Source organism: Trachypithecus francoisi, unplaced genomic scaffold (assembly GCF_009764315.1).
Source record: "Trachypithecus francoisi isolate TF-2019V2 unplaced genomic scaffold, Tfra_2.0 Lachesis_group2, whole genome shotgun sequence".
NCBI classification, from domain to species: domain Eukaryota; kingdom Metazoa; phylum Chordata; class Mammalia; order Primates; family Cercopithecidae; genus Trachypithecus; species Trachypithecus francoisi.
Genome location: NW_022681465.1, coordinates 52,123,623 through 52,136,722, shown reverse-complemented (window position 1 = coordinate 52,136,722; position 13,100 = coordinate 52,123,623). Strand labels below are relative to the sequence as shown.

The window sequence follows — 13,100 nt, the reverse complement described above, 5'->3', positions numbered from 1 at the left end:
GACAGACATCTTGGAGGTGCTCTTTAGCACAACTTCTAGTGATGGCTGAGCAATCATCTTCAAGTTCCATGAAACAAAAATGGATGCAAGTGCTGTGCCTGGGACAGGCCAAAGAGAAGCTGAACCTGAGCTTGAGTTAACTTAGTGGGTGGTTAGTTAAATGCTTTATAAGGTTTCTAGGTTAGTTGGTTGGATGACTATTGGTCTATTTGGTTGCATGGTCAACCTACTTACTCAGCCTTTCCTTTCCATCCTTCTGTGCCCTGTACCTTTCTTCATCAACTCAGGCTCAATGTCCTTCCTCAATTACTTTAAGTTTAGCAAGTTTTTTTTTTTTTTTTTCCAATTCAAGATTTCTCTATGATAGTCAGAGTTTAATTATTTTTGTGCAGTTTGTCAGGACTACAGTAATGAGCATCCCATTTTATATCATTATTTTATTTATATATCAAATTATTCAACAGTATTTCCTATTTTATTTTATAAAGACCATGGCTGAAGAGAAAGAAAGAAAAAGAAAATGGGAAATAAATTTCTTACTATGGCTGAAGAGAAAGAACTATGTGGTATGTGTGTGTGTCTGTGATAAAGAATGGACGTGTCATGTATTCACGTTTACATTATACCTCTCTATTTAAAGAGGTATCTCAATCTTGAGGAAAATATACTGAGTGGGGATGGGGAATCAGAAATCTGTAGCATTGCTTCTGTCACTAAATATCTGTGAAAGCTTAGGCAAATAACATCACATGAGTCTCAGTTTCTTTATCTGAAGTCTCATCTGCATCTACATTCTGAATGTGCGTAATGACGTTGTGGTGCTCAGATCATACAATATACACCAAAGCAGTAGCAGTATGAACTTTCCTGTAATTGTCCAATAATTATAAGGCTATATCATTAGTATTCTTATGAACATGTGTTTGGGCCCACTTAGGCCCTATCCAATTGACTTTAGTCCCGTTACTACTTTTTCCCAGCCTTTTTTTTTTTTTAGGCGAGTGGTGCTTTCTGCCTCTTTGTAAACACTTAAGGCAAATAACCGCTCTGTCATTTGATGCATCATTTCAAGTCCCTACTTTCTTCAGCTTCCAATAAGACAAATAAATAGTGTGCAACATTTTTGCTAGTGTGTGGGACAGCCCAAATGCATCCTCCTTTATTTTTACCTTTTATTTATAATAGAGGCTAACTGACTTATTTTATTTTTATTTTGTTTTTTTAGAGATGGGGTCTCACTGTGTTGCCCAGCATGGTCTTGAGCTCCTGGGCTCCTACCGCTGAGGCCTCTAAAAGTGCTGGGATTACAGGCATGAGCCAGCGTGCCCTGTATATCTGGTTTCAACACCCTGAATTTACTGTCAGAACCAAAGTGTCACTCTGGGGGTAGAAATTTCGGTTGTATACATAATCATAAACCAAAATGGGATCCATGGAACTTGAGTATCTGAGGCAATGTTGTCATTCTTTTCAGGTCACAAGACACCACTTCTATGCATATTGCACTAAGTGAGACATCCTAGAGAATATGTATGCATTAATAACATACCACAAATATGAAAAGTACCATTTCAATGGATTATGCACTCTGAAAGCAAATAATATTGATTTTGGCCCACATTTCAAAATAAATGTAGATGATGTACATAAAAATGTATATGCATACATATATGTGTGTGTATACACACACACACACACACATACACACACATGCGAATACTTACTGTATTGACAATTTCTTCCCATAAATTCGCCTGGGCACTCGCAGGAATAGTTGGCAACAAGATCTGTACATATTCCGCCATTTTTGCAAGGCTCAACTTCGCATTCATTTATGTCTAAGGAAAACAGAAAGGACAGAGGAAGAGAATTGGTAAAAAAAAGATTAGATACTGGAAAGTTTTAGACATTTGAAATACAAATATCTTAGTAATGCTATTCCTTTGTGTGTGTGCAGGCATGTGTGTGTGTGTTTAGTCAGTAACACAAATGCTGCTTAAAACCAACAATTTATTAACCATTAAATTTAATAAATTTCAAATAAAATTCAGAATCCAGATGAAAGGCCAACAGAACTAAACCACTCTCCCATTCTGAAAATAAATATGAGTAGTTTGGGGAACTATTCAGTGTATCCTTAGAATTAAATCAAACAAATTAACCCTGATGGAAAGATGAATTGGTTTCACTTACAAGATCGAGAAACCTCCCCTGCAGCAACAACTGCCAATTAACACTGTCTCATTTCATCTTAATTCATTAAAATTATAACTGACAGAGATGTTTTAGTTTCTAAATAGTTTGTCTTTGATGAATACGATGAGAAGCAAATTAGAGTTAATAGCTAAAGCTCATTAAATGCAAAGTATAATAAATGTAAATGGTGATCACTTCCTAATCTCATTCAAGGATTTCTAAAGTTAGGAAGACTAATGGGACTTACCTTTGATATGCTACTATTATATCTGATGCAAAATCACATGAAACATAAAACATTGAGCAAATTATACTACTTCCCTTGCTAATTTTGGACAACAGAGAAAATAAACATGATTTTGAACACAAAAGAAACAACGACTAATTCAATCAAATATCAATCACAGATAATCACAAATCATTCCCTTTTAGCACAGAACCATGCTGGATTCTGTGGGAGCTAGTACAGTAGCTGGAGAGCATACACCACTCCCCATCTCTTCCTCATCCTATGAGCTTTTCCAGTTGAGCTCCCTATCTGCTTTCATTTCCATAACTGTTTGTTGTTGTTGTTTTTAACTGTATTACAGACTTGGAAATTGTCTGTTTATGTGCCTTTAGCCCCTTTCACCTTGTCAGAAAGTGAGCTCCACAAACAAAGTTCCTATCCTGCCCTGTTCCTTGCATTCCTGAAAATACCACACTCAATCTGGACAACTACTGGGGTCCAATAAATGTTTACTGACAAACTTTCTACCAAAACAATAGAAATAGTCCTGTGCACAACCTTAAAAAATTTTATTCCAGATTTGTAATGTGCCTTCTGATACCCTATAACGTATCAAATGGTAGTTCTGAAATCTTGGGTTATTACAGTTGCTTAAAGCAAGATGATCATTAAATTACTTCTAAAAGGAAACAAGGAAAAAAGTATTTGAAAATCTCAATTTTGCCCTTTCTTTTGACATTTTGTCTTCTAATTAGTATCCCCTCCAGAAAGCAGAGTTGTTCACCCTCTCATTCTAAGTTCACTGTAGAAGGTCTGGTCTAAATTTCCTTAGGTGATAACTTGCTCTCAAAAAGTAGCCCTTTTGGTTTCTGGTTGACAATCACAGCTTAAGAATAGAGATAATTCATGACTGTGTTCAGAAAAAAATAAAAATAATTTGAGTACCTCATAACTTCAAATAATAGGATAAAATCAGAATCTGCTAATCTCTAAAGAGATGGATCTATATGCCGTAAAGTGTGAGAGACTCGGCCGGGAGCGGTGGCTCACACCTGTCATTCCAGCACTTTGGAAGGCCAAGGCGGGCTGATCACAAGGCCAGTAATTCGAGACCAGCCTGGCCAACATGGTGAAACCCTGTCTCTGCTAAAAATACAAAAATTATCTGGGTGTGGTGGTGTGTGCCTGTAATCCCAGCTACTTAGGAGGCTGAGGCAAGATAATTGCCTGAACCCAGGAGGCTGAGGTTGCAGTGAGCCGAGACTGAGCCACTGCACTCCAGCCTGAGCGACAGAGCTAGACTCTGTCTCGGGGGAAAAAAAGTATGACAGACTCTTAAATATTTGATATTGAAACTGTACAAAAATGAAGGATGGATGAGGGGGAGGGAGGGAGGGAGGCGGAGGGGGAGGGAGGGAGGGAGGCGGAGGGGGAGGGAGGGAGGGGGGCAGCGAGGGAGGGAAGGAGAGAGGGAGGGGAAAGAAAAGAAGGTGAGTATAAGTCATTTCTTTCCTTTTTAAAAATATAATAAAATGCTCAGGTCTATTTGCTCTACCAAAATTTCACTTAGTCTTAATATTAAACTATATTAAATTTTGTAAGCCACATGAAAATCTCCATGCTACTTATTGCTGCCAACTCAGTGTATGACAATAACAATGTATGGCTACCTTGGAACATGCCAATATGTCTTTATCTGTATCTTCTCTACTACAATTTGTTTTAGATGAGAACATGTCACTGGCTAATGTCTTCATATCTTAGAGGAAACATTGCCATAATTTGTAAAGTTAGATGAGAAAATTTATTCTCATATATACTTAGAGAGAGGAAACTGAGTGGTCATGTCCGAAGGACCCACGTAAGCAAAAGGTAATTTGATCTTAGACAAGAAGAAAAAGTTTCATTAAGATTAATAAGGATGTGATATAGATGTTGGTCAGTTTCCAAGCTGGGAGCCAGAACGAATCACATCTTTGAAGAAGAATGTTAATGATATGATGGTGTGTTTAGGTATAGGAGTAAAGTATTTTGGAGCAGAGAAGATGAAGGAGAGTGCTAGAATCCCATGTCAGAGAATGTAGATAGGGACCACATTATGATGCATCCTTAGTACAGGCTGAGGGAACCGGGTTTCAATTTTTGGCAATGAACATTTGGAGCAGGATGAGAAGGATGAGAGGGTATTTCCTTCACCCTTCTACTTTAGAAGAACCTAGTGAAGCCATATATGAGATGGACTTGAGAAACGAATAAAGGAAGATGGGACAGAAACCCACACAAGATTTGATATTAATAGGTACAACATATATTTTAAGTCTCCTGTAAGAGGCTCTATGCATTTTCTCATTTTAAGATTGAAATATATCATGAGTAAAATCAAACCCAGCTCTTGCTGATTTGTAATGTTAGTAGAAGGAAGTTCTCATAGCCAATGTGAGAACAATCAAGAATTATTATACATTCTATTAATGATAGAAAGACCCTGCTGTTTTTTGCCTCCTTAAATCTTCCAAGTCTTTACACAATAAGTAGTAATTAAAATATGTGAGTGTAAATCTTATTGAGACAAATCAACCTTTAAACCTCCCACTTGTAGGCTCATCAGGCCCTATCTATAAATTGTCAGCAAAGCAAGTTATAATTAAGGACATCCAATTCTGAAAAATCAACAGTTAACACCTTTACCCAGAGGTTAACATGAAGTGGAATGAATTGCAATGGCATTTGCTGAAGTGGAAATGCTTTGTAGACACACTCAATTTGTGATAGAATGACCTTTTCATTGTTTAAATGTGCATTTTTCAATGTTTTTAAAACTCAAAATCTACTTAAATCTAAATTCATAAATATACACATTATCTTGAGATATGCATATTTTTTGATATAGTAGCTAAGTTAGTAAAACATTTCCGCATATGTACATGCCCAGTAACACACAAGCTTAGAGAACAGTTGCAAATTACGCAGAAGCATTTACGTATTTGTATAATGCGGGAGTTCTTTCAGCAGCGAAGGCTATTGGCACTGTCATTAACATTGCAAACAATGTAGATGGAAACCAACCTCAATTTGTATAAATCATGTTTAATTAAAGACTAGATAAAAATGTTCACAGAGTATAATGCAATGAAATGAAACTTAAATATATTTGCAATAAATTACATACATTTATCTTCGTCACAGATCAAGACACTATCATTCCCAGAAAAAGTCCACATCCATTCCAAATATACTGCTGGGATATGCCAGTTTATTAATGAAGAAAAAACTGATAAAGTAGTCCCTATATGAAATAGAAATTTCCATATTTGGTCAGATTTATACTTTACTTATAATATCATTTATAAGGCCTTGCTTCATAAAACAACTTCAAAATATGACTTTATAATCAAGACAGTCAACTGAGTCCTGAAAACATAAAACTTTGCTGCCAAACTTGTGTCACCGAGGCACAGTGATGAGAGCTGCATATGAGTTTCCAGATGTAAACTCATGACTCACCCTTATTTCCTGAAATGTTATATATATACACACAAATATATATAACGTTATAATATATATTATATATAAAATATGTTATATATATATTACATTTTGTTTTGATTTTTTGGTGGAAGAAGAAAGTAGAAGAAAGAAGGAGAAGAAGGAAGAGGGAGGACAGAAAATAATAAAAGATAAATAGTTGAATTTCTCTGAAAGGAAACACAAATTACTTTGAACCAAAAAAGTACTTTACAAGTATTTCCAGTTCCTTGCCTCTTTTATAACTACACAGATTCATTGATTTTATACATATAACTCAGACTCTTTATCGGTGTGTCACACATAACCCACATTACAGATTTGTAAATGTGTTTGATCGTCTACCGGCTTTGGCTTGGGTTTTTCCTAACAGAAATGCACACTCTGGAGATTTCACTGTGGGAAGCCTTCTCGAGCAATTGACAAACTACCCGTATATATATATATACATATTAAGATCACGTTGAGGACTCCTCCCTTAGGCAATTCACCTTATGCACATCCACATCCTGAGAAATGTTCAGTTACACCTGGTCTTCTGTGTCCTGGATCTTTGTCAGAACCATTCTTGCACAGATTATAGCCAAAAGCTCATGAAATTGAATTTGGAGTGGTAGGCTGTCAAAGAGTTTTTAAGATGGAAATTATATTGTTAATTACTTATTGGTGCCTTCAAAACAAAGCATTGTCTGGGCATGATTTCTTGTCACAGAAATGGTGTGGCTTCTTCTCAGAGAATTATATTTAAAAATTCAGTAATCTCATTGTTCTTTATAGATTCTGCTAGTTGGCCAGAGATGAGATAGAGAATTCTTGAGTCTAATTCCCAGGAACCACCTCCTCTGGAGACTTTTAAAACTAATTAATAACTAATTAATTAGTTTGTTTTCAAGTGGCTCACCTTTGCAATCTGCAGAGTAGGAATGGTAGCAGTTTTCACTTCTGGGACATCATTATCGTAGCTCATCCTTGAGTTCTCTCAGAACTCCTCAGGAAAATGTCATTTGTCCCCAGTAGTTTAACCACATTTATTTTGCCAACATGGCTTAGATATTTTGAATACTGACCACCATTTGGACCAGGACATCTAATCCTTCTGGGAATAGATATCTATCTAACCTCCTCCTAGTGAAGACAAAGACAATCTATTTCAACTATAAATCTCTCTCCTCTTCATAAGTAAGTACATTCAGGCCCCCACAAACATCAAGAAGGAACATGGTTCTTGGGCTGAACATACTTTTTGGATATATTAAAAGGAGACAATGATAGACAGCGCCCCCCAACTTTTTTTCTTTGCGAAGACAAAACTTCTCAACTTCTTTACGTCTTTCCCTTGCACTATCTTTCCTCCAGCAATATTGCTATTGACTGCTAATTAGTCGGCAAGACCTTATTTTCCAGAGCCTGCTATTTTTTGATCCTTAACAACACATCTTCCCTGGGCTCCCCATTAGCTATTAAATATTCTACAGACCTCCCATGAGTGATTGCCTTTTAAAGTTCGACCTTTTATATTTTTCCTTATTTAAAGCCTATGGTCTTTCAATTTCTCTTTAAAGATTGAATTTCTCTTTAAGATGAATTTCTAAGAATTTGGTTCTCCCACTCTGATGCTGAACTTAATTATGTCACAATCAGAATTATCTAGATAATTTATTTCTCAGTCATTTCTGTGACCAGTTTGCTATATATTTAAATCTTCTGTTCTTGAACCCCCTTTTGATCTGGCTTTCTGCTATATTACTAGTAATTCATTTTAAAGTAGCTAATTAAAATCAGCATTATTCAGTCAGAACATATCACACACAAACCTTTTATAATAATTTATTGATAATCTTCACTTACCAACAACAGTAGTATAACAAAAGCCCCAAATCCAAGAGATATTTATCCATTGCCTCTTTCTAACAAAGATCATATTCTCTGTCCATCTCTATCCTGACATTCTAGCATTTATTTTAAGATCTTTACTTAGATGCAAATACTTTTGATACTAGTACCCAGGCAATACTCTTCCCAATTATTTGGGTTGTTTATATTAATTATTCCAATAAAGTTTTATTTGCATTTATACAGATATTTGGCCAATAAGACAAGACAGCTATTCTAACAGATATAAAAGCCAAGGGGGAGGCAGAGGAGAAGTCAAGGAAGAGGTAATCAAGAGGGTGTTATGTCTCTATAACTCAAATATTTGATGACTTTATATATATATAAATATATATATGTATGCAGAAGCCAATAAGAACAGATGCCTCTTTCAGTAAACATTTTCACAAAAAAGCAAACCATAACACGGGATGTTACCTCAGTGGCATGTAGCATAGTTGCTTGCCCTGCACTAAATATTTGTTAATTGGTAAGAAAGAACCAGGAATATTAGTAACCTTGGGATCATCATGTATGTACTGTAACAGTGAGTCCCTTGCTTGGGTATAGTGCTCCAGCCTATTTCTAATGGGATTCTATTAAGGAAAAATGAAATTAGAGCAAGGTTTCTTTTAAAAGTTGGAGCTCTTAAAGCATATCAATGCACAAGTCTTACACTTAGAGATTCTGACTTAAACGGTCTTGGGAGAGACAAAGGGAGCAATACATTTTTTAAAGGCATTCCAGTGACTCTGAAGGGTAGCCAGTGTTTATAAACACTGAACAGAACCTCTGCTTATGAAGCACATCCATCCATTCACCCTTCCTTCTTTCCTTGCCTCCCTTCCTCCCTCCCATCCTCCCTCCTTTCCTTCCTTCCCTTCCTCCCTCTTTCCCTCCCTCCCTCCCTCCCTCCCTCCCTCCCTCCCTCCCTTCCTTCCTTCCTTCCTCCTTCCTTCCTTCCTTCCTTTTCCATGCATCCATCCATCCTTAGTTCTATACTAGGTACTAAGAATGCAACAATTACTATGTCACAATCTGTAGCGTTTCTGAAGCTCTTATAGTACAGTAGATAGACAAGGAATTAATCAGTTACAGTGTAAGGTAACAAGGGCTATAACAGGAAAATGCACAGTCTCTCAAAGGAACTCCAAATATCAAAACCAAATTGATTTGGCAGACTAGGGGATGTAGAGTTTTAGAGAAGGAGTCTAGCTGACTAGGGAAAAGTGGTTTTGAATTAGATGGAATTATAAATAATTGACTCTATAAAGTTATTTTTCTAAATTAGTATGTATTTCATTTTTCCTGATATCAGTAGTCTGCAGATCTAAGAGTGACTACTCATTGTCCCATAGTTCTTTTCTCCAAGTGTGCAGGGTATTTATTTCCTGGTTTCCTTTTTTTTTTTTTTTTTTTTTTTTTTTTTTTGAGACAGAGTCTCCTTCTGTCGCCCAGGCTGGAGTGCAGTGGCACGATCTCAGCTCACTGCAAGCTCCGCCTCCCGGGTTCACGCCATTCTCCTGCCTCAGCCTCCCGAGTAGCTGGTACTACAGGCGCCCGCCACCTCGCCCTGGTAGATTTTTGTATTTTCAGTAGAGACGGGGTTTTACCATGTTAGCCAGGATAGTCTCGATCTCCTGACTTCGTGATCCACCTGGCTCGGCCTCCCAAAGTACTAGGATCACAGGCGCGAGCCACCTTATTTTTATTATTATTTATACAATTGCATATTTTGACGCTTTATCTAAAATTAACTACTCTATTCTTTCAGCTGCATGTCAAATTAGTTCTCTCTGGTTTTAGCAGTCAATTTTAATGATCGACCATTTTGAAGTTTTTCCTATAGTGAGTTATCAGAAACCCCAAACTGGCTAGGTGAGATAGGATTTGTACTAGAAACACAGCTACGATTCACATAGCTTACCTTTAACCATTTGTTCACTAATTCATTCATTAGAATTCTGAGGAGCATTTTCCATGAATCAGGCATTAAAATACATAACTGGATATATCAGTAAATAGAAACAGCTCCTGTTCTAAGAGATCGCTCATTTTCTATTCTTCTATACAGGAGACAGACAATTATAACATAATATGGTGAAATATGTGCTTTAGAGCATTATCTACAAAATATACTAAGATTATAGAAAAAGTAGTAGTTTTGCCTAAAGGAGATATGGAAGATTGCTTGCAGGAGGTAATATATTGGTGCTTAGAGAATGAGCAGGAATTTTTATAGCTGTATTAAATTAGGACGAAACACAAAAGAACATGTTTTCAGAGACAGCTAAGCACTTTGAATTTCTGAAGCATGCACAGGGACTGTGTGGGGGGAAACTCTGCATAATGGCAACTATGTAGTCTGGGACCAGATTTTTATGGCCATATCAATCAAGTTAAGGAGTTTGAACTTTAGTCCTGGGACACTGGAGAGTTAATAGAGAACACAAGAAGGGTGGAAGGGGACATGGGATTGATACATCTGTGTTTTAGAAGCTCATTCACATTCTCTAAAATTTCATTATTGGTATCATTTTGGAAAAATAATTCAAAAAGTGAGAAGGGAAATTTATGTTGAGTCCATATTACTCAGACTAGGTAGTAGGATGGCTATAACCATGTTTGGTATGTTTAAACACTTAGCTTGGTTCGAAATATATATAGGCTTCCTAATATTTATGGTTGCCAGATTTGGCAAAGAAAAACACAAAGTGTCCATGCAAATATCTGAGACATATTTGTAAGAAAATCTTTTTTTATCTGAAACTCAAATTTACCTGTGCACCTTTTATCTAGAAACCCTACTCGAATTGTCAATTAGATGTGATTTCTCCATATTTTGTCTTCCCTTTTCTATGAGCATTTTAATTTTCAGCATATGGTCATGCTTTACATTTTGTATATTCAGCAGATCCCAACAAAAACTACCTACAGTGGAAAATCATAATGGACAAAGAATCTTCCTTAGGCTTTTGCTGAAATTAAAATTTGTTGCTTGCATTCTGTTTATAAATTTACAGTTTACCTCTACATAAGGTTTAATAATACAAGTATAGCCAAACAGCACTTCAGGATGGCAGTTAATGGATAACAATTAGCACATCCTTCCACTTGTAGATTACTTATTATGTACAAAACACTGTTCTAAGCCTTTTATATGTGTGAACACACTCTACAAGCTATTATTATTATTATTTTGCCTGTTTTACAGATGAGGAAATTAATAGATTGAAAGTGTAAATAAGTTGCCCAGAGTCACACAGGTGGCCAAAGTGAGATTAAAGCCCAGATAATTTAATCTATCTCCAGAATCTATGCTATTCACCCGTATGTGTCACCATCACTAGGGAATATTAGTACTCCCACTTCACCACCACTTCTTACCAGCCTTCAAGGTATCATTTTATGTGCTAAGAAGGACAGATATAGGATAATACAAAGTCTTTGTTCTCAAAATGTTGATAATAACCTAATATTGGCATTTCTCCTCTAGATTAAAGACTCCAGTCCTAAAATGTTAGTTTGGAATACACTTTTCCCCAATCCCTTTATTCATCTTAGTAATTTCCTCAAACTCCTAAGTGGCTTGGGTTTAATGGGTATTTGTTCCCTCTTTATTCCTGAAATCCAGAACCACTTGCTTATGTAAAAATGAATTTCCTTGCCTCTTACAGTCTTTTATACATATCTTTTAACTTTACACTCAGGTGAAAGGAGTTACATTTGTTACACAATTTCCTTTTTAGAGCGTATTGATATATTTCATACCCGTAGAATTAAAATTTCGTCATTTTTGTTTTCTGGGTCACAATTCACCTTATGTAAAAATATTTGAAAAATAGCATATATACTGAAAAGGACACAAAACAGTAAAGTTACAAGAATTATAGTAAAGAGACAACCCACATAACAACCACCAATGTCAAACACCAGAATCCTGCCAGCAGTCCAAAGCCTTCATGTGCCACTTTTATTAAAAACCTCTCCTCCACCCAACACAAAGGTGACAGATCTCCTGCTTGTAATGAGAGTCGCAGGCTTGCTCTTTGTATAGTTTATAATTTCGTCACCTAAATATGTATTCCCAAACACTTTATTTTTGCCTATATTTAAACCTTATTGTAAAAAAAAAAAAATTCCGTATGTGATCTTCTGTTTGTGGCATCTTTCAAAATGTTGCAGGTGGCTGCAGTGAGTTCATTTTCACTACAGAGTAGAGAAACTGCTGTAGAGTATTTTACCATAAAATGTACCATATGTTTTTTTCTTTCTATGGTTAATGGCATTTGTGGTGGTGGCGGAAATAAAAGCACCAGGGAACATGCATGTACATATCTCTTGATAAACAAGTATATTGAATGTTTTTTCTGTGTACACTTACGAGTGAAATGGTGGAGTCATAATAATGCATATATTTAACTTTAATAGATAATGCCCAACTGATTTTAAGGTGGTTACAGTTACACCAATGTGCACTCTTATCACCAATTAATACCACTTTTGAAGATACAAACTATGTGAAACTTGCAGGTAACCACTTATTTCACTTTATGTGGAAGTGGAGGGTGCAAAGGCTTAACACCAATAAATCTTTTTAAGATACGTTTTTACCAAGTGGGGCTTTTAAAGGAATGCAATAAAACCTTCAGTTCACCAAGTTCAATTACATTTTTTTCTTCAATTTACCTTAACTTCAATAAATAAAAAAACCCAAAACTCACACTAAAAATATCTAACCACTTCAGCTTATAAGTAATATTACATTTCAATAACAGGCACTGATACACAGTTAAATTTTCTTATACAGAAAGATAATTTTGCCTAACCCTTGAATTAATTTCTTAAAAAGAACCTAATAAATCAACTATCATACACAGATACATGTAGACTCCGATAATAAAATTAAGAATACTTCCTGCTTCTATATTCTGATATCTTTGAAATTTTATATTATGGGCATAATTAAACAAAAATGATGTCCCAAATGATACTTCTAAAATATCTTATACATCTAAAGCTACTGTAAGGATTATATTATACTTCTAAAGCTACTGTAAGGATTCAATGAGGTAAATTATGAGAAAATATCTTGTAAACTTTAAAGACTGCAAATATAACTGTCCATATTATTATATGAGTTAAACCATATTCCTATTGTTCGATAGAGTGTTTCTTGGTTATGGCCCTGGAGGAAAATATAGGTGAATTTCTGATGAGGCTTTCTGTACGCACATACTTCTACGTTTGGGTTTATCATCAGAGTAAATAAATGGTA

General features: G+C 35.8%; 1 protein-coding gene across 2 annotated transcripts in view; it reads right to left on the bottom strand.

The window, feature by feature from the left end:
• Positions 1-13,100, bottom strand: part of EDIL3 (EGF like repeats and discoidin domains 3) — a 459,624-nt gene that overhangs the window by 200,352 nt on the left and 246,172 nt on the right. For both annotated transcript variants that reach the window (XM_033179202.1, XM_033179204.1), the window contains one exon: positions 1,725-1,838. In XM_033179202.1, the coding sequence (XP_033035093.1) occupies positions 1,725-1,838 (114 nt within the window). The remainder of the gene's footprint in view (positions 1-1,724; positions 1,839-13,100) is intronic.